The sequence below is a fragment of the Phaseolus vulgaris genome, chromosome 11, assembly GCF_051622355.1.
Source record: "Phaseolus vulgaris cultivar YP4 chromosome 11, ASM5162235v1, whole genome shotgun sequence".
NCBI classification, from domain to species: Eukaryota; Viridiplantae; Streptophyta; class Magnoliopsida; order Fabales; family Fabaceae; genus Phaseolus; species Phaseolus vulgaris.
Window position 1 is genome coordinate 51,740,443 of NC_143508.1, and position 21,711 is coordinate 51,762,153.

The window sequence follows — 21,711 nt, forward strand, 5'->3', positions numbered from 1 at the left end:
TGCTAAACTCTATCTATTACTCCATTTTTTAAAATGACAGAGTTTCTATTAGCCCATAAAACCCATATAACTGCCATCCACACTCCTTGTTGGTATACCCTTCTTTATTATTCCTGGGAAACTTTATTTCTATGTCTCCTCATATTTAATCTCCAACTGTTTCGGTATGGATGGGGTCTACGTTAATGAATTCTCATCATGTTCCATCTTTGTCTCTTTTTTTTTCTGGTTTGATGTTGCCTTTCTTTATCAAGTTGGGGACCAAGTTTATTAAATATAACACGTTTTGTATTAATTTCTCACTTCAACTTTTCGAATACGTGCATATAAGTTAAAAATCTAGGATGTTTTTGTTCTCTGGAAGGTCCTTTTTACTCACCTTTGAGGCTGCAAAATCAAAAGGGAATCTACCCACTTGCATATCAACCCTTACAGCTGCTCCAAGCCACATGTCATGTACCAAAAGGTGTGGTCATCACTGCTGTAACACTTTAGCAGCAGTGATTTATTTACACAAGCTTCAACTTATGTAGGAAAACATACTTAGACCTATCAAACCAGCTTCAACCAGTAACAAGAAGTTCTACTGTAAAATTTGATTTACTTCTTAAATGAAAAGTCTAGGTTTAAAAGCTTCAATGCCCATGTTGAAAAAGAAGTTAGTATATGTATTACTTGTTTGAGAACAGATAGAAGTGATGTTCACCTCAAACAGTTAGAGTAAGTTGCAAACCAAAGGGCTATCAATTGTTTGATCCAATATCCTAGAAAGTCATGCCTACTGTATCCATCTTTTACCTGTGATCTTAATAATGACAAAGATGTTAAGAAGTGGGCTTTAACGTACTATGAAAGACTCTAATCTTTAGTCGATGTGGGATCTCCAACACACCCCTCCAACTCGTGCGTGGAAATATATGTTATGGGTGGTCCGATAACCATGACTCTGATACCATCTTACGAAGTGGACTTTAAGCCTAACTCAACCTCATAAAACTGGCTCAATGAGGTGAGGTTTGTATCCACTTATATACTATGAAAGACTCTAATCTCTAGTCGATGTGAGATCTCCAACACACCCCTCACGTCGAGGCTACCAACTCGTGCGCGGAGATATATGTTATGGGTGGTCCGATTACGGTCCAATAGCGGATGACCTGCTAAACCCAACAAATATTCGCTAGAATAGGCTCCAAATTAATTTGGTCAATTAACCTTTCTGATGGAGTGTAGGAAGCAAATGTAATGATGGAGGAAGCCAAATGTTGTAGGAAGAAACACCCTATATTATATTGTACAATATTATAGAAACAGAGAAACTTATACATTTTTGCTTTATCTTTGATTGTACAGGTCTGATGCAAAACAAGTAAAACGTGTTAATTGGAATAGAAGAACAGATTGAAGATAAGGTGATGTCGACAGCTCTGCATAGTTAGGTAGTGCCTTTATGTTTAAAACTAATATATAAAGTAGTAGTTTGAAAATAGAAAATTACCCTTTTATTATATTTTATTTAAAAATATGTTAAGATTTTAGTTGGTTTCCTTTAACTTCTTCCATTAAAACAAATCTTTCCTTATAATTATGATTATGATTATGGTTATCTTTCCTTTCTTTTATCTTGATTTTCAAATCAGATTTCTCCATTATTTATTTGCAAATACAGGTGGTGGATTTTGTATAAAAATAAAATTTAGTTTTAATATATATTATATTTGCAATAGACTTCATTAGTTAAATTCGTATATATATTAGTGCACACATCTGGAATGAGAGTGAAAAAACTATGAAGATTGTAGCTATGGTATTGAGTTGGAATCTTCTCTCTGGTGTTTTGCTGCTTATGCTATCAGTACCAATCTGCATTGAAGGTTCAGTTTCAATTTTTTCCACTGATGATTTTAGGAGTACATCTCTCAACAGAAGCAGTTTTCCAAAAGGTTTTATATTTGGGGCAGGATCATCTTCTTATCAGGTTCTTCCAAAACAGTGATACTTTTTTTATATTTTGAAACTTTTTTTTATAAACATCTACTGAAATATTGTAAACTTTAGAGAAAGTTTCACAGGGAGCGTATTTCTTGTAAATTTCTGTAAAAAGTATGTAGGAAAAGTTTCACAAATCGTCGAAATTTTGCAATAATCTTTAAGTTTGAAAGAGATTAATTAATTGCCATATAAACTAGTGTGAAGGTGCAGCAAATGTTGGTGGCAGAGGACCAAGCATATGGGATACATTCACTCATACTCACCCAGGTTTTATTTTTTTCCTTGCTTATAGTACAATCCATGTTCACTGTAATTTTTTTTAGTGTGTTCAATTATAGCTTGTTGTGTATGGTAATTTATTGAGTTTATATTATTGTATTAAAATGTAATGTAGTTTTGATAGAGTTTTCTAATTATTACTATGTTCTTGATCTGCCAGAGAAATGTCTGTAGTTACAAATTCTAGCATATTTTGTTTGAAACATGACAGATAAAATACTGGACGGAAGTAATGGAGATGTTAGCATTGATCAATACCATCGTTATAAGGTATGATAATAAGGACCCTTTAATACTTAATATGTGGTGAAGCAATAAAATAAAGCATACTTGAAATTCTTTTCATGACTAATAACACAGGAAGATGTTGAAAACATTAAGGAAATGAACATGGATGCTTTCAGATTTTCAATCTCTTGGTCCAGAATACTTCCAAGTAAGAAACAGGAAACTATATATGAGCTTCTCTTTCTTATAATTTTGTACATTAGTACTCCTTAATCATAGCAATAAAAAATATGTATTGTATAAATTGATGGCTATTATTTAAATCTTAGATTCTTTGGCTAATTTCAGAAGGAAAGGTTAGCGGAGGTGTGAACAAGGAAGGAATCAACTATTACAACAACCTCATTAATGAACTGTTAGATAAAGGTTAATATGTAGATAACTATATTTTTTAAATTTCATTTTCTCTAATTTAGTTTTGAAATTGAAACAAGTAACTCAATTTACTGACATCCATAATGCAGGTCTTAAACCCTTTGCGACCCTTTTTCATTGGGACCTTCCTCAAGCCTTAGAAGACGAATATGATGGTTTTTTAAGTCCTAATATAGTGTAACTCACATTTCTTATATCTAATAATCAAAATATATTATTTGTGAGAACATTCTCTAACTAATATCTACTTTTTTATCATTATCTAGGGATGATTTTAAAGATTATGCAGAACTTTGTTTTAAAGAATTTGGAGACAGGGTAAAACATTGGACTACATTAAATGAACCATGGACCTTTAGTACATATGGGTATGCTGAGGCTGCTTTCCCACCTGGAAGATGTTCAACCTGGCAAAACTTATCTTGTACTGCTGGTGATTCAGCCACTGAACCCTACATAGTGACTCACAATCAATTACTTGCTCATGCAGCTGCTGTCAATGTCTATAAGACAAAATATCAGGTAAGGTTTAATTACATATTTTGTATTTTGAAATGCGATCAGAATAAGTGTATTGATTTCCTTATTCAATAAAAGAGTCATAATAAACAAGTCCTAAACTAAAATTTTGCTTCATGTATGTAGGTGTCTCAAAAGGGTGTGATAGGGATATCGCTGGCATGTCATTGGATAGTACCACTCTATGATACAGAGTTGGATCAGTTTGCTGCAGAAAGAGCCCTTGATTTTTTAATCGGATGGTAACTACTTTATGAACCTAAATTCTATGTGGAGCTCAACTATAGTATGATAGTGATTCTAAATTATTTTGTCATTTTAATTCAATATATTGTAGGAGAAAGATTGAAATATTGTCACACAATGAGGCCTCATGATATATTATGTTTTCCTCATAACAATTTAACTCTGGAATGTAATAGAATGTGTGTGTACTTTGAGAAAATTACTTTCATTTTATGATTAGTCAGAGACATAAATAGTTTAATTAAAGGGACAAAAGCTTGATATAGTGGTCAGATAAGAACACTAAACTTATGAAGAACACCAAAAGAGTAGTCCAATCCATTACAGGTTATTCAGATGAAAAATCCTACAATTAATACTGATTATCTACTCAACTATAATGCTAGGATTAAACTAATAATATGTATAACTAATTTATTCAAATACTGTATTGTAGGTTTATGGAGCCAATGACAATTGGAGAATACCCTAAATCCATGCAATCTCTGGTAGGGAGTCGATTACCAAAGTTTTCTGCTGATGAGATCAAACTTGTAAGAGGGTCCTTTGATTTTATTGGAATAAACTACTATACTTCTTATTATGCTTCTGATACACCTGAGTTAAGTGAAGCAAGGCCTAGCGCCCTCACAGATTCTCTTGTTATTCTTACAAGTAAGTGCTCCTTAATATCTATCTCATTATTGACTATATATAGACTTTAACGTATGAAAGAAGATAAATGACCGAATTTGTACGAAACTCATACAATTTTTACCTCTGTAATGGGTCGTCATTTAAAATATTACGAGGTTGGAAAATTCATGCCAACATGACATGACTTTATTATGAAGAAATCGTAGGAAAAATACTATGACTTTTGTTATGTCAATGTGATGTCATGTCAAGGTGACACGACTTCAATTCAAAATGATTACATAAAAGTCGTGTCACCTTATACAATTTCAAATTTTCTTCACAATAAAATCATACCATATTTGCACGACTTCTCCAACCTTGTAGTATTTTAAAAAACAACCCCATTTTAGTAATAAGGGGCAATGATTGCCTCAGTTTCTTACAAAAACCGATAAATGACATTATAACTATATGATACCATTCAAACTATCATTGTTATTCTAATCCATCATTTAATTTAGTTATATATATGTTTGAGGTCAAACACAAATTGCAGCTGATGTATCAAAATCAAGTATTTATATTGTTAATTTATGTTATTAGTAGAGAATGATGTAGAATATTAACAGGTGAGCGTAATGGAATACCTATTGGTAAAGTGGTAAGTTTGTGATTACATTTTATTGAAACTGCAACTACATATCAGTGCTTCATTTCAATTAGTTTTTCAATAAAGAAAAGGAAAGTTGTATTCTGCAGAGTACTTCAAAATGGTTCTATGTTTGTCCAAAAGGAATTCATGATCTGTTGCTGTATATGAAAACAAAGTACAACAACCCTTTGCTCTACATCACTGAAAATGGTAATGTAGCTGTTGAGTTTAATCATGAAATTTTCATTTATGAATGTTTAAATCATTGAAGTAAGAGAGAGAATTGATATAATGTGTTTTTCCTTCTCATACTGAAACAATTTATTCACTTGTGTATATAGGTATAGATGAAATCATTGATGAAACTCTATCACTTGAAGAAGCCTTAGCAGATACTTCAAGAGTTGATTACTTTCATGATCATCTCTATTATCTTCAAATTGCAATCGAGTAAGTGCTTTACACCATCTTCAAAATGTGTTAATGCCAGAAAAAAGCTTCCTAATTATATTATGATAATGTATTACTTTTTTGTTTTGATTTTATTAGGAATGGCGCGAATGTGAAAGGATATTTTGCATGGTCTTTAACTGACAACTTCGGATGGAGTTTAGGGTCCATTACAAGGTTTGGAACAATCTTTGTAGATTACCATAATCTCAAAAGATATCCAAAGTTATCTGCCATTTGGTTTAGAGATTTCCTACAAGGCAAAATAGATACATATGACCATTAATTGCTGCTAAGAAAATTAATTTCAACAATGTATTTGTACGGATCAAATCATCATACTTCTATTCTTCAATTTATGTGTCAATAATGTAAAAGTATGGTTTTGTTAGTGTCTATTTTGAGTTGGAATCTTCTATGGATTTATATGGGAAAGAACATTATTATTATTATTATTATTATTATTATTATTATTTAGATTAGGGTGACACTCTAGGTTTCAGCAATTTATATTACGAAAATCTATATTAACAAGAGATAATAAAGTCAAAGCTATAAAAATTATAAATTGTTTGTTTTAAATTATATTCTTTATCTCAATTTTTTTTAAATAAAGAATGTAGAATTCTTATTTATAAGTTCATTCCAAGATCAAATCTCTTTTCTTAATTGATATAAGTAACAAGTATTACATTCTGGCTGGTTTTATTATTTATCATTAGCCCTTCTAAGTTCTTTTTCATTAGGACTACTGTTGGCTCTTTTTCCTAAATAGGCTACAAATCTCATGTACTCTAAAATATGAAATGATAAAAATTGTTCTTCAACATTTTTAAACTTTATTATACGCGCAGTAAGATTTTATCCCTTGGAGAAAAACTTTCAAAAGGAATTGAACATATATATTTTCAGAAACCTTTTCAAAATATGAGATTATCAACATGAAATACACTATTAAGAAGAACTCAGAGTTCATGCATAGATATGCTTTTGGACTCATCATCAAATTGTTCATTAATGTTTAAGGAAGATATATTGTCGGTTATTTTGGATTTGCCTTGACAAAACAAACAATATAAGCTTATTTGCATAAAATTTTCCATAAATAATTGCAAGACAAAAAATTATACAGAAAAAAATAATGCAATAAGCATTTTCAAAAGTTAAAATTTTCTCTTAGCTAGTTAAAAGTCAAATTTCAAATCAGCTAATAAAAGAAGTTTATGCAAATTTGATTGTGCACAAACTAACTTCAATTTTGAAGAAACTTATTTTTGTCTTGAAAAGAACTACTTTTGACATACAACTACTGATATCCTTATTAAAGTTTTGTCATGGACTTTGGTTCATTAACAATGGGGGAAGAAATTCAGGTTCAACTTTTTCTAGTTTGTATGTATCAACCCTCAAGAATGGTTAAAGATTTCAAGACTAGCAGAACCAACTATAATGCTTAGGAAAACATATTCAAAGATGCTGGAGTACAATTTACCTATGGAACAATTATCATAATGCTTGTACTATGCATATACATGGATTGTTTTGGACACCAATTTTGGAATATCCAATCATTATGCTCTATTACAGATAAACTACCTCTCCGAAGGATCTTTTGTATAAGAGTTAGAAATTTTAGACACCAATTTTGGAATATCCGTCATTATGTCAAATGTGTTTTTTAGTTAGACAATTTGTTCTCTATGACAGAGAAACTACCTCTTTGGAACATATTTTGTATAAGAGTTAGAGCACTACTGAATGTTCTGTTTTTAATATATTTATTCATTCTTAAAACTCTCAAGAATGCATAATGTTTTGCTTTTCCCGACTTGAATAATTTGAATATGTAGATTGTAGCAAACAATGGAAATTATAGGAGACTTGGATTGACATGATGGTGCGTAGAATGAACATGCTGAATGTCAACATTTATGCAGGGAAACTACTGATCTCTGTTTTGGTAGTGCTGGTATTTTGTGTTAGCTCTCATCATTGTTACACCATTTTTATTCTGCATTTGTCTCCTTATAGGAGCTTATGTCATAGATCATATGCTGAATCATATTCCTTATGCATGTTTTAAGATTTCTTCTTCTTCCTTTTAATAAATACTCTTGTATTTCAAAATTTTAAAACATGTAACAATGTTAGAACAACTTATACTAGTTATAAATATTTGGATCTAAAGTCAGACTGGGATTTGGACCAAAACGCTGATGATCTAGCCAAAGAAAGGAATGCAACTGTATTGTATATAGTTAGAATTTTTGGACATAGTTGGAATTTTTGGAATTTTTTCTGTGTTTTAGTATTTTAGAAAAACAGAAAAATGAGTTTTGATGTGGTTGGTGAGAATGGATGGAATTTAGAAGGAAAATTAGAGGAGTAGAAAATTGCAACAGAATTTAATGAATATGATGGAAACAAAATGATGGCTACTCATTCATTGATGGACAACAGCTGTGAAGGTTTGTGTTGAGTGGTGACCTTAAACTAAACCATCATTCATAACAAAACATCTTCTTACTACTCTTCTCATCATCACTCATATCTCTCCACTAACTCTTTTCCATTCACATTTTCTACCATGGCTGCTGAATTCATTACCAATGCTCTTGTCTCCACCTTCGTTGAGACCACCATTGACAATTTGGCTTCTCGTTTTGGAGACATATTTCGTGGAAAAAAATACAAGGAGCAGCTAACCAACTTGAAGCTGAAGCTCCTAGCACTTGATGTTGTGACTGATGATGCAGAACAGAAACAATTCACAGATCCACGTGTCAGAGAATGGCTTCTCTCATCTAAGAGCTTCGTGATTGATGCAGAGGATCTCTTGGATGAAATAGATAATGCACTCTCCAAAAGCCAAGTGGAAGCTCAGTCTCAGGGTGCTATTAAAAAGGTATTCAATTCCCTCAAATTTTCTTTTGTCAGTTTCTTTAAAGAAAATGAAATTGAAACAAGGATAGAACAAATCATTGCGGTCTTAGAAGATCTTGAAAACCGCAGCAAAATTCTAGACTTGAAAAAGACTGATGATGTTGGGGTCAGATCCGGTAGTAGATTATCATCTACATCTTTGCCAAACGAAACTGATATCTATGGCAGAGAACATGACAAACAATTTGTCTTTAACTGGCTCACATCCGACACTCACAACAACCTATCAATACTTTCTATTGTGGGAATGGGAGGGGTGGGTAAGACCACTCTTGCTCAACATGTATTCAATGACCCAAGGATGGATGAAACTAATAAATTTGATGTCAAAGCTTGGGTTTGTGTTTCAGATGAATTTGATGTTTTCAAGGTATCAAAAACAATTCTTGAGCATGTTACTAAACCCACTGATGATGACACTAGAGATCTGGAGATGGTTCACAGAAGATTAAAAAAAGAATTGACGGGGAAGAAATTTTTTCTTGTTTTGGATGACATTTGGAACGAAAACCAACCTAAATGGGAGGAAGTGCGAAAGCCCCTTGTTTTCGGAGCCCAAGGGAGTAGGATTCTAGTGACTACACGTAGTAAGGAAGTTGCTTCTACCATGCGGTCTGAGGAACACTCCCTAGAACAACTACAAGAAGATGATTGTTGGAAGTTGTTTGCTAAACACGCATTCCGAGATGATGATACTCAACCCAATCAAGAGTGCAGGGAGATTGGCATGAAGATTGTTAAAAAATGTAAAGGACTACCTCTTGCCTTAAAAGCAATGGGAAGCATGTTATATAACAAATCGTATGTTTCAGAGTGGCAAACTGTATTCCAAAGCGAAATATGGGAATTTTCAAAAGAGCGTTGTGATATTATTCCCGCTTTAGCATTGAGCTATATTCACCTTCCTTCCCATCTCAAGGTATGCTTTGCTTACTGCGCCCTATTCCCCAAGGATTATGAGTTTGTAAAGGAAGATTTGATTCAGTTGTGGATGACTGAAAATCATTGTCGTCAACATAGGACTCCAGAAGAAGTTTGCCAACAATACTTCAATGATCTACTATCAAGGTCCTTTTTCCAACAATCACATGAAAAATCACATGAATATAAAGAAGTATTTTTCATGCATGACCTTCTACATGATTTGGCAAAATATGTCGGTGGAGGCCTATACTTCACGTGCGAACTTGATCAAACAGAAAAGATGTAGAAAGTAACTCGTCATTTTTCATTTGGTTACTCCCGAGGTTCTGATAGGTTTGGAACTTTATGTAATGCAGAAAGCTTACGTACATTTGTGTCGATACATAGTTTCTTTGGGGGTTTCAAAATGTCGATACATGAATTGTTCTCCAAGTTTAAGTTCATACGAATCTTATCTCTGTCTCATTGTTCTGACCTTCAATGGTTACCTGACTCTGTTGCCAATCTTGAGCATCTTCGTTCCTTAGACCTATCCAATACTGACATAAAAAGACTAAATGAAAAGATATGTTTACTCTCCCACTTGCAAATACTGAAGTTGAACTATTGTAAAGTTTTGAAGCAGTTGCCTTCAAATTTGTATTTACTCACCAATTTGTGTCGCCTTGAGTTTAAAGGAACTAAAGTGACGAAGGTGCCACCGTATTTGGGGAAACTGAAGAATCTTAAAATAGTAATGGGTTCCTTTAATGTTGGCCATGATAGGGAGTTGGGTATTCAACGGCTAGGAGAGCTCAACCTTGAGGGAAGTCTAATAATTCAGGGGCTGCAGAATGTTGAGAATTCCCTGGATGCATTAGAAGCAGATTTGCAGAATAAAACACACCTTGTGGCGCTGAAGTTGGCATGGGAGTCTGATCAGAATTCTAATGATTCAAATGATCGGAACTCTAATGATTCCAAAAAGGAAGAAGAGGTAATTGAGAATCTGCAACCTTCCAAAAACTTAAAGAAGTTGTCAATCTGTAGGTATGGTGGGAAACGATTTCCAAATTGGTTACTAGAAAATTCACTGTGGAATATGACGTCCGTAGTGTTGGAAGAATGTAAATCTTGTGAACGTTTACCTCCCCTTGGACTTTTGCCATTTCTGAAGTTCTTGAGGATTAGAAACCTTGATGGGATAATGACAATTGATGGTGATTTTTATGGTAGCAACTCTTGTTCATTTAAATCCCTTGAAACATTGGACTTCTTATTTCTGAGTCGATGGGAAAAGTGGGACTGCCAAGCTGTGGGTGCTTTTCCACGTCTGCGAAGGCTGCACATAGCATATTGTAAGAAGTTGAAAGGACAGCTACCAGAGCAACTTAATCCTTTGGAAACACTACGAATTATATACTGCCCACAACTTCAGACTTCTGCTCCTAGGGCTCTAGATTTAGAACTATATCACTAGGGAGAGCTGCAGTTAGAGTGGGGTCCAATGAAAAGGCTCACAGTGGATTCTATCTATGATGATTGGCTCTCTCTACGAAGTTTTCCACTGGATTTGTGCCCAACACTCAAGATGCTTAATCTCAGTAAGATTGGTAATCTAGAGATGATTTCACAAAGTCTCATCCATAATCATCTAGAAGAGCTGACACTCAATTCTTGTCCTAAATTTGAATCATTGCCTGGAAGCATGCATTTGCTGCTTCCATCTCTGAGGGAGTTATCCATAAGACAATGTCCAGGACTACAGGCGTTCCCTGACGGAGGTTTGCCATCAAATCTCCAAAATCTGACAATACAAGGTTGTTTAGTACTTGAGTCATTTCCTAATGAAGGTTGGCCATCAAATCTCCAGACTTTAGTAATAGAAGATTGTCCAAAACTTAAGTCGTTCTCTGACAGAGGTTTCTCATCAAATCTCCAAACTCTGAAAATACAAGGTTGTTTAGTACTTGAGTCATTTCTTGATGAAGGTTTGCCATCAAATCTCCAGACTTTAGTAATAGAACATTGTCCAAGACTTAAGTCGTTCCCTGACAGAGGTCTCCCATCAAATCTCCAAACTCTGACAATACAAGGTTGTTTAGTACTTGAGTCATTTCCTGATGAAGGTTGGTCATCAAATCTCCAGACTTTAGTAATAGAAGATTGTCCAAAACTTAAGCCGTTACCTGACAGAGATTTCCCATCAAATCTCCAGACTTTGAAAATTGAAGGTTGTTTAGTACCTGAGTCATTCCCTGGCGAAGGTTTGTCATCAAATCTCCAGACTATAACAATAAAAGATTGTCCAAGACTTAAGTTGTTCCCTCACAGAAGTCTCCCATTAAATCTCCAAACTCTGACAATAAAAGGTTGTTCAGTACTTGAGTCGTTCTCTGACGAAGGTTTCCCACAAAATCTCCAAACTTTAGAAATAAAAGATTGTCCAAGACTTAAGTCCTTCCCTGGCGGAGGTTTACCATCAAATCTCAAGAATCTGACAATCAGTAATTGCTCTAGACTTGTTGGCTCACTGAAAGGAGCTTTCACAGACAGTTCTTCTTTGGAATGGTTGTGGATTAAAAAAGTAGATGCAAAATGTTTTCCTAATGAAGGTTTGCTTCCACTCTCTCTTACTTATCTAAGCATCTCTGATTGTCCAAATCTAGAAAAACTGGACTCCAAGGGTCTCCATCAACTCTCATCCCTTCAGATTTTGTATCTTAAGAACTGCCCCAATCTCCAACGCTTACCGGAAGAGGGTCTTCCCAAATCAATTTCAGAACTTGATATTAGTGATTGTCCTTTGCTGCAAACGAGTTGCCAAAAAGATGGAGGCGAAGACTGAAAAAAGATTATCGATGATTGTATCAAGGATGTTTCCGATAGTGATGAATAGTGATGCATTTGGTGGGTTAGTAATATTTGTTTTTGTTTAGAATGTGTATAAACTACTTTCCTCCTGCAAATACCTTCTAACAATTCATTCCTTTTCCTTTTAACATTACAATTACTAGTACAAAATGCTTTCAACTTTTTATTGCAACTACTCCTAGGTAGTTTCCTGTAAATCATCAAAACTAAAAACTTAATTCAGACAAAAATGAGGATGCCAAAGATAATAAATATATGTGTTGTAAAAAACAGTTATAAAGTATGCATAAAATAATAATTTTTTTTTATTAATTGTCATAATTATATAATAAAAACATTTTTTTTTCATGATTAAGAATGTATGGAAATTTAAAAAAAATTAATGAAAAGAAGAATGCAAAGGATAGAAAGAGGTAAAAGAATATTAAAAGAAAAAACACAGGTATCGAATACTATTAAAAGAATATTATGATTGTATAGCAATTATCATAATACTATTATATGAAATTTAAATTTTAAATTATCGAATATTTATTTGTTTTATGATAATTAATTAATCAAAGGTAAAATTCAGCCACTGTATCAGTAAAGTATTAGATGCTTAATATATGACATTAGCCTATCACATTTATATGCTTAATAAAGTAATGGATTACTCAACTTTTTTGAATCTTAAGTATCCTGTGTTGTTTAAATTAGAGACAACAGCAGAGTAGACGCAACCTTACCTAATTGCCTCCAAAACAGAGAAAGAGGGAACTCAAAATTCATTTCAAAGTAACTTAGAATGACACTATATTTCCTTCAAACATATTGTACCAATCTTTCTACTTTAATTCATTCTCCAAAGTTCATTTGGTACATGTAATATCTAAGCATTCAAATGTTGCAGTAAACAGTAAACAGCCTGCATAATGACACTTGTTTAAGGCAATGTTATGCTTGCTTAATTCAGGAAGTGTGATTCAAACTAGTATGTATATATATCAAACTCACTTTCCAGATGGAAAAACAAACTCATCAATCACACAAAAATGATTGATTGTGAAAGTGGATGCAGAATATTTTCCTGAAGAAGGTTTGCTTCCACTCTCTCTTACTTCTCTAGCCATCTCTGATTGTCCAAATCTTAAAAAACTGGACTACAAGGGTCTGCAAGGCATACTCGAGGAGGATCTTCCCAAATTAATTTCACATTTTTCAATTCGGGGCAACTGCCCTTTGCTCAAAGGGTTATCAGAAAGGAGGGGAAGACTGGGAAAAGATTGCTCACATTGAAAATCTGAATATATATTAGTGATGATGTTTCTTAAGAATTTTCATGAAACTTCTACGTGTACGTGCTTGGATTTTAGCTCCTAAATGTACTTGTATACTTGAAGGGCTTGTTGTATATGTGCCTGACATAAAGACAAACCTGTTGAGTTTAGGCCAACTGCTGCATAAAGGATTTGTCATGACAATGGACGATAATTGCCTTAAGATGTTTGACAAAAATCACAAACTTGTCAAAAGCAAATCAATCTCTGAACTTAACTTTCAGATTGGAATGAATATTCTGAAGCATCAAAGTTTTGCTATAGTAAAGAATAAGGTGTGATAAGGTGGATTGTAATGGCATTTTAGGTTTGGTCACCTAAACTAAAGCCAATTATCTTTTCCTTTTTTTCATCTCGTCCATATGATGCCAACATACTTACCCTTAACACCTTTCTTTCCTTGCGTATCCGCAACCATCGATAGAAACAAATGCACAATGTTAGGATCTTTCATTCCTCGTCAACAATAAATATGTAAAAACAAATATAGTATAAAGAATATTAAAGATGTAATTGAATTGTAAAATAAAAAACCAACAACTTCTTCTTTGATATATTGGTTAAAAGTTCTATGTGTACTCATAACACATAAGACATGACTCACTCCCTAAACAAAATAGTAATAAGAATTTTGAAACAGCCTCTAATTTCAATTAATCAATAGATAAAGGAACATATATTAAAAATATTTTAAATACTAGAGTGAGAGATAAATTTCTCAATTTGTGCTGAAAAAAATTCAATGTGTGAAATAAATTACAAGATCTAAGTATATGGTCTTCATAATAGATGATTTAAGTGTTTAGAATGTACTTAGAGAGTTCATATTCCAACTTTGTTCACATGCATTATAATGTATATATTGCATTTGCCTAATACTTTTTATTTTATTTTATTTTATTTTCAGGTTTAGTTATGAATAAAACAAATCATAGTAAGATTCTCTTAAAGAGCAATGTAAAATGTGTCCTCTATAGATATGTATGGGCAAGTCTTTCAAAAATCCCAACAGGTCAAAGAGAGAGGCTTGGCGCATTGGTTACTCAAAAGAAAATGAGGTTTAACAAGTGTTGAAAGATCTTCCCCCATGTCCAAGCCAAGACCTTTAAGATTTATTAGTCTATTGACAAAAGGAAAGCATAAATTACAATCCATTAGAAAAAATAATTTATCTTTGTTTCACTATAACTTTTCCTCTTCACTCAAAAGCTATCATTTCTATTGGTCTATACTCAATTGACATAACTTGTTGACTAGTTTGGACGTGTCCAATGCTCTTGGAAAGAAAGTAATTTGATATTTTGAACAACTAATGGTTTCATGGAAAAAATTAAGTGTCTGAGAAATCATTATTAATGAATTACTGAGTTATTCATATGAATGAGTACACTTAATTTTTTTTTTTTATAGCTTTCATATTTGGCATAACTATGCAACTTGACATCTCAGTTAGTTGACATTTCAAGCAACAACAATCATCTGCCATCATATGAAAATGAGTACTCTTAATCTTGAAAAAGGTATTAAGTTTAGTTTTTTTTTCTTTCATTTGTATTAGATGGAACTTTACATTCACATTTACTTTAAAAGAAAAAAATACTCTTAAAAAGGGAAAATGATAGTCCAATTAAAGACTATCAAAGGACAAAGAGATTTTTGTGAAACTTGACCGTTTCTTCTGATGCTGAGTGCCAACCTCTGGCTTCTTGTAATCGCAGTTATAAAACAATCATCATCTTCAATGAAAATTGTGCTAGTCTCAGCACTGATGATACCATAATGGTTTTTATGAAGAGTCAGAGAATAGCACCAAAATTGTTTATCCCCTCTAAAATTTTTGAGTGGTTTCAGTTTTCTTAGTTCTCCACAAGGCTGTTTTAAGCTCTATAACTCTCAAGCTTAGTACTCAATGGACTTTATTCTTTTTCTAATGAGTTGCATAGTTCATATACTGTTTTTCCCTTCTGAAACAGTCTTCACAGCAGCGGAGACTTCATCCCTTGCACAATCACAGTCCCTCAGTTACAGACAGACCTTAGTTTCCCCACGTGGAATATTTGAACTCGGTTTCTTCAACCTTGGGAATCCCAACAAAATCTACCTCGGAATCTGGTACAAGAATATCCCTCTACAAAACATAGTATGGGTTGCAAACAGTGCCATCCCAACCAAGGACTCTTCTGCCATCTTGAGACTAAACAGTTCTGGCAATTTGGTCCTCACACAAAACAACTCGGTTGTTTGGTGCACAGGTTCTGAAGAAAAGGCACAGAATCCAGTGGTAGAACTCTTGGACTCTGGAAATCTTGTGATAAGAGATGAGAATGAAGCAAAGGCAGAGGCATATCTGTGGCAAAGCTTTGATCATCCATCTAATACATTGCTGCCTGGAATGAAGCTTGGATGGGACCTCAAAAGAAATCTCAGTATTTTTCTGACAGCTTGGAAAAGATATGATGATCCGAAACCCGGAGACTTATCTTGGGGCATTGTTCTGCATCCTTATCCTGAGATGTATATGATGAAGGGACCAAAAAAGCACTATAGATATGGGCCATGGAATGGTTTGCGTTTCAGTGGAAGGCCACTTAACACCATTTACCATTATGAGTTTGTCTCCAACCAGGAAGAGGTTTATTTCAGATGGAGCTTCAAGAAAACTAGTTTAGTTAAAAAAGTGGAACTGAACCAAACTACTCAAGAGCGTCAACTTTATATATGGTCGGAGAAATCATGGACTTTGTATTCAACAATCCCAAAAGACTACTGTGATCATTATGGAGTTTGTGGAGCCAATACTTATTGCACCACTTCTGCATTAGAAATGTGTGATTGCTTAAAAGGGTTCAAGCCTAAGTCTCCTGAGAAATGGAACTCAATGGAATGGTCCCAAGGATGTGTCCTCAAACATCCAATTAGCTGCAAGGACAAGTTGGGTGATGGTTTTTTCTTCATGGATGGCTTGAAAGTGCCGGATACTGAATATACGTTTGTGGATGAGACTATTGATTTAAAACAATGCAGAACCAAGTGCTTGAATAATTGTTCATGCATGGCATATACCAATTCAGATATAAGTGGAGCAGGCAGTGGCTGTGTCATGTGGTTTGGTGATTTATTTGACATCAAACTGTATTCAAATCCAGAAATGGGGCAGCGCCTATATATAAGGTTGAATCCTTCAAAATTAGGTAAATACTTTTGCAGTTTGATCTTTCTATTATTTCTCTCTTCCGAATTTCAATCTTGTGATAGAGAGTTTAAGCTTGGTCCTTCATATATATGGAATTGAACTAATGTTGTTTTATTTTATCCAATTCAACCGTGAAGAGTCTATCAGGCACAAGAACTCTACAATGGTATTTGTAATCTCCATTGCTGCAACTATTGGAGTGATGCTCTCTGTTTATTTTGTCTACAGAAGGAACACTACAGGTAAAATTATTCTTCTCTTCACATTTATAAAAATTATAAGTGAATAGTTCTATATTATATTCTTAATGGAAATTCTGCTATTTGTCCATTCGCTTGACAAGTGCTGTTATTGGTCTTATTGAGCATTCTCTGAAATCTTGGTTAACTTACCTTATAGCAGGGTTCTATTCAGTGTCTCTTTGACAAATTTCATGGTAGTAGAGTTTAATGAATTGAACATAAAAACAATGACAAAATTATCATGTTTTCTTTTCTTAGAGAAGTCAAAAGCAGAAAATAGTTATGACAGTTATGTGGATGAGCTAGATCCCTCATTACTTGATTTGTCAATAATTATTGCAGCCACTGATTATTTATGTGTTTGATCAAAATTAACCATGAAGACCTCTGCCCCATCATAGACACAACTAAAGCTAATAGCTACCACAGTTGGTGCGATTATTGGGAAACTTTTTATTTTGCATTTTGTCATATACTGTTACGAAACAAGAAAAACACACCAAAGATAAGCCAAGAACACCAAAATCTACTGAATAATTCTCTGTATTATCGATTCTGCACTTTACATTCAGAACACCCACAAAGAAAAATATTATTCCTTTTACACAGGATTTCCCTGTCTACCAAACTGAATACACAAAACATAACCCCCTTCACCAAACCGGTTGATTTTTATTTAAAGACCACTAACCACACTAACCACTACTTTACAAATCACTAACCGCTATCTTACCCTTTATTCCTTACAAGTCCTATCCTTATTTTGTGTCCTAACATATACATAGTCCTAAACATTGCTGCTATATCTTTGTGACTAATATTAACATATCTCTTCTCATATATATATATATAACTGGCAATGAGGCCTGTAGCTTGTTATGATGGGATTTTCAACTTGCTAAAAATTAAAGAAAATGAGTTCAACAATACATTTTGTGCCCTTCCCTTATTGAACATTACAAAGTTATCTATTTAAATCAGTTCCAATCCCTCCATGTTTCATAATATTATTGAATGGTTTATTCTTTTCTTCCTTTTGCAGATAAGTCAAAGACAAAAGAGAACATTGAAAGGCAGCTACATGTTCTGGATGTGACTTTGTTTGATCTTTTATCAATCACAACCGCCACTAACAATTTCTCATTGAATAATAAGATCGGACAAGGTGGTTTTGGACCTGTATATAAGGTAATTCAATATTTAAGCACTTAACAGAAAAGAAACAACTAGAGTCCAGAAATGTATTGTTATGAAAACATCTTCTGAAATTAAATGAATGCAATTATGCAGGGAAAATTAGTGGGTGATCGAGAAATTGCTGTCAAGAGACTTTCAAGTAGCTCAGGACAAGGAATAACTGAGTTCATGACAGAAGTGAATGTGATTGCAAAGCTTCAACACCGAAATCTTGTAAAGCTCCTTGGTTGTTGCTTTCAAGGACAAGAAAAGTTACTAGTATATGAATACATGGTTAATGGCAGCCTAGACACCTTTCTTTTTGGTATGTAATATGAGGAATGCTTAGGATTGAATTCTTTTTAGGTAAACTTTCACACAAGCACTTTTTGGAGAGAAAAAAAAAATCTACTTTAAAATTACTACATGTAAAAACTAATTTATAGAATTTCTCTCATTTAACTTCTCAAAAATTATATTTGAACTTGTATAAGTTAGTTTTAGATACCTTTTTTTTCATAATTTCTTCTTCTAGAAGTGGTTACAAATAAATTTACTGAACAGCCCCATCAGTCATATTTTTGCAGCTATCTAATGTTGAACAACATATGTTTGTGGAATAAAAAAACAGATAAAATAAAAGCTAAATTGCTGGAATGGCCCCAACGTCTGCACATAATATTTGGGATTGCCAGGGGCCTTTTGTATCTACATCAAGATTCCCAGTTGAGGATTATTCATAGAGATCTCAAAGCAAGTAATATTTTACTTGACCAAAAGTTAAATCCAAAAATATCAGATTTTGGAATGGCCAAGGCTTTTGGAGGAGACCAAATAGAAGGAAACACAAATAAAGTTGTTGGGACTTAGTGAGTGTTTGTCTAACTATACTACACTACACCACACTTGTTTAGGTATGATTTTTTTAATCTAAATTTTTGCTGCAGTGGATACATGGCCCCAGAATATGCAGTTGATGGACTATATTCAATCAAATCAGACGTTTTCAGCTTTGGTATTTTGTTGTTGGAGATTATATGTGGCAACAAAAATAGAGCTCTTTGTCATGGAAACCAAACTCTGAACCTTGTTGGTTATGTAAGCACTCAAACTTATTATTTATCTATGGTGGAATTTTTTGTCACGAAACCCGTTTCATCGATAACTAATCTCCATTAAGAAATTGATTGATAATCTTAGGTGAGTTCTTCCCTTTCTTCCACAAGACAATTTGAGACTTTATTTAAAAGAAGCAAGTGTAGTACCACAGATACCAAGAACTTGTTGGTTATTGTAAGTTTGAACATGAATAACTTTTTTCTCTTTCATTGTTTCAGGCATGGACACTTTGGAAAGAGCAAAATGTTTCACAGTTGATTGACTCAAGCATAAAAGACTCGTGTGTTGTCTCAGAAGTACTGCGATGCACCCATGTTAGTCTCTTGTGCGTGCAACAATACCCGGATGATAGGCCAACCATGAGCTCGGTTATTCAAATGTTAGGGAGTGAGATGGAACTGGTTGAGCCAAAAGAGCCTGGTTTCTTTCCAACAAGAAGGATTTCGAACCAAGGAAAATTGAGCTCAAATCTAAACCAAAAGACTTCAAATACTGAATTAACCATTACCTCAGTAAATGGCCGGTGAAAGTTATGGAGTCAGCTGAACATATTGCATGGACCCACAATTTGCTTTGCAAGTACCTTCATTCCCAAAGGATTATTGTTTCAAAACCTGTTTAGATAATTACGTATAAAATTCATCAAAGGTTTTAAAATGATATTACTTTCTTCTATGGGCAGAAAAACTGATATTGATAGCATAAATTCCATGTTAGTCTACTACTGGTGCAACAATAACTAGAGGAACTTCATTATACCAAATTGAGGAAAGTGTTTCCTTATCTTAAAGCCTTCACTTAATTTGGGAAGTTGTTTATGTTGAAGCATTCTATTCACAACTGAAGCAGCTTTTCCACCCTATAAATTTCCTTCATGGCCAGTTTGTTTGACTGATCCAGAAATACAAAGCTTAGCAGGAAGATCAAGTACAACTGCAAGGACATCTATTTGGAGTCCACCATCAAGCTTTTAAATTCTGACCGCTGTTCTATGTTAAGATTGCACCTATCAATAAATACACTCTTCCCATCCTGCTTCACCATTTCCAATAGTGACCTAAAACAAATGAATAAACAGTATAACCAGTGTTAGAAAGATCCAAGGCTTTTGGTTGAGCCTGTTCTTTCTCTCTCTCAGTAGAGTTGAAGCAAATGGTGATCCTTGGCAAAAGAGTAAATTTACTGTCTTCAGACTTGATTCTCATTAGTTTTACCAATAACAGTATCCTTGTGCACACAAAGATAAGGTTGTGTACATCGAACCCACAACAGAACCCCACAATCTCTCCACGTATGGTGGTAAGATTGCAAACTAAGACTATCCTTTACCAAAACTTGTGAAATTTTGCCATACTTTCTGCGATTTTATTATGGGTCAGTATTCGGCTGAAAAAATTAACACAAGTACCCCTATATGTTGTTTGCACCCAGGTAAGGAGACACGTCCATAAAAAAAATCACAAAAAGAAGATACGGGGAAGAAAAACGGGGACGTTTTGTTTTTGGAAAACCAGTTTTGTGCACTCTCGGTCTGGAACCTGCTACGCCTTACTCCTTAGGTATTTTGATCTGAAATTTGTACCAAACATTCGTCATTGTGCCTACTGAGTTATGACTGAGATTTGAGCCCCAAATTCGTCCCACAAGATTTGAAATAATTTTTTTATTAATCACTGCCAGGGCTGAAAGGAAGGTTCGTTTGTATGTGAAACTGTTTGATTTTTGTCGTAGGTGAATACTCACCCAGTTGACCTGAAATCCGTCGCATTTTGTCCAAAATTCAGTTGAGATTCTTACATGGAATTTCACGAAAAAACTAGTTCGGGAAATTTTTTCAGAAATTTTGTGCAAACCAAGACTATCCTCTACCAAAACTTGTCAAATTTTGCCCTTCTTTTTCTGATTTTATTATGGGTCAGTATTCGGCTGAAAAAATTAACACAAGTACCCCTATATGTTGTTTGCACCCAGGTAAGGAGGTACGTCCATAAAAAAATCACAAAAAGAAGATACGGGGAAGAAAAACGGGGACGTTTTGTTTTTGGAAAACCAGTTTTGTGCACCCTCGGATTGGAACCTACTACGCCTTACTCCTTAGGTATTTTGATATGAAATTTGTACCAGACATTCGTCATTGTGCCTATTGAGTTTTGACTGAGATTTGAGCCCCAAATTCGTCCCACAAGATTTGAAATAAATTTTTTATTAATCACTGCCAGAGCTGAAAGGAAGGTTCGTTTGTGTGTGAAACTATTTGATTTTTTTCCTAGGTGAATACTCACCCATTTGACCTGAAATCCGTCGCGTTTTGTCCAAAATTCAGTCGAGATTCTTACGTGGAATTTCACGAAAAAACTAGTTCGGAAAATTTTTTTAGAAATTTTGTGCAAACCAAGGCTATCCTCTACCAAAACTTGTGAAATTTCATCCTACTTTCTGCGATTTTATTTTGTGTCCATATTGTGCGTAAAATTCACACAAGTACCCCCATATGTTGTTTTCACCCAGGCAAGGAGGCACGTC

At 34.0% G+C, this 21,711-nt stretch overlaps 2 protein-coding genes and 1 pseudogene across 3 annotated transcripts; all 3 read left to right on the forward strand.

The window, feature by feature from the left end:
- Positions 1 to 1,626: 1,626 nt before the first annotated feature.
- Positions 1,627 to 5,874, forward strand: LOC137810308 (beta-glucosidase 12). 2 transcript variants are annotated; one of them, XM_068611506.2, is made up of 13 exons: positions 1,627 to 1,978; positions 2,190 to 2,259; positions 2,483 to 2,541; positions 2,632 to 2,707; positions 2,848 to 2,925; positions 3,024 to 3,111; positions 3,201 to 3,456; positions 3,580 to 3,695; positions 4,136 to 4,353; positions 4,947 to 4,978; positions 5,077 to 5,179; positions 5,311 to 5,419; positions 5,519 to 5,874. In XM_068611506.2, exons 1-13 carry the CDS (start codon positions 1,790 to 1,792, stop codon positions 5,703 to 5,705), a joined length of 1,581 nt encoding a protein of 526 aa, XP_068467607.1. In that variant the 5' UTR covers positions 1,627 to 1,789; the 3' UTR covers positions 5,706 to 5,874. The 2 variants fall into 2 exon arrangements, with proteins under 2 accessions (XP_068467607.1, XP_068467614.1); XM_068611513.2 differs by lacking the exon at positions 1,627 to 1,978 and having other exon boundaries at positions 2,184 to 2,259; positions 2,432 to 2,541.
- A 204-nt stretch (positions 5,875 to 6,078) lies between these two features.
- On the forward strand, positions 6,079 to 12,350 carry LOC137810264 (putative disease resistance RPP13-like protein 1; annotated as a pseudogene).
- Positions 12,351 to 15,367: 3,017 nt separating this feature from the next.
- Positions 15,368 to 19,913, forward strand: LOC137831004 (G-type lectin S-receptor-like serine/threonine-protein kinase At4g27290). Its single transcript, XM_090297063.1, has 7 exons — positions 15,368 to 16,649; positions 16,789 to 16,893; positions 17,936 to 18,081; positions 18,184 to 18,394; positions 18,701 to 18,938; positions 19,017 to 19,167; positions 19,407 to 19,913. The coding sequence occupies exons 1-7, from the start codon at positions 15,368 to 15,370 to the stop codon at positions 19,713 to 19,715; spliced, it is 2,442 nt and encodes an 813-aa protein (XP_090153189.1). The 3' UTR covers positions 19,716 to 19,913.
- The last annotated feature ends 1,798 nt before the right edge of the window (positions 19,914 to 21,711 follow it).

Excerpts from the sequence above, each read along its gene's own strand:
- LOC137831004 (XM_090297063.1), top strand. The coding sequence starts at position 15,368 with ATGGACTTTATTCTTTTTCTAATGAGTTGCATAGTTCATATACTGTTT. Across the intron at positions 18,082-18,183 it reads GTTTTGGACCTGTATATAAG|GGAAAATTAGTGGGTGATCG; the intron begins GTAATTCAATAT and ends GCAATTATGCAG. Across the intron at positions 19,168-19,406 it reads CTCTGAACCTTGTTGGTTAT|GCATGGACACTTTGGAAAGA; the intron begins GTAAGCACTCAA and ends TCATTGTTTCAG.
- LOC137810308 (XM_068611506.2), top strand. The coding sequence starts at position 1,790 with ATGAAGATTGTAGCTATGGTATTGAGTTGGAATCTTCTCTCTGGTGTT. Across the intron at positions 2,260-2,482 it reads ATTCACTCATACTCACCCAG|ATAAAATACTGGACGGAAGT; the intron begins GTTTTATTTTTT and ends GAAACATGACAG. Across the intron at positions 4,354-4,946 it reads TTCTCTTGTTATTCTTACAA|GTGAGCGTAATGGAATACCT; the intron begins GTAAGTGCTCCT and ends GAATATTAACAG.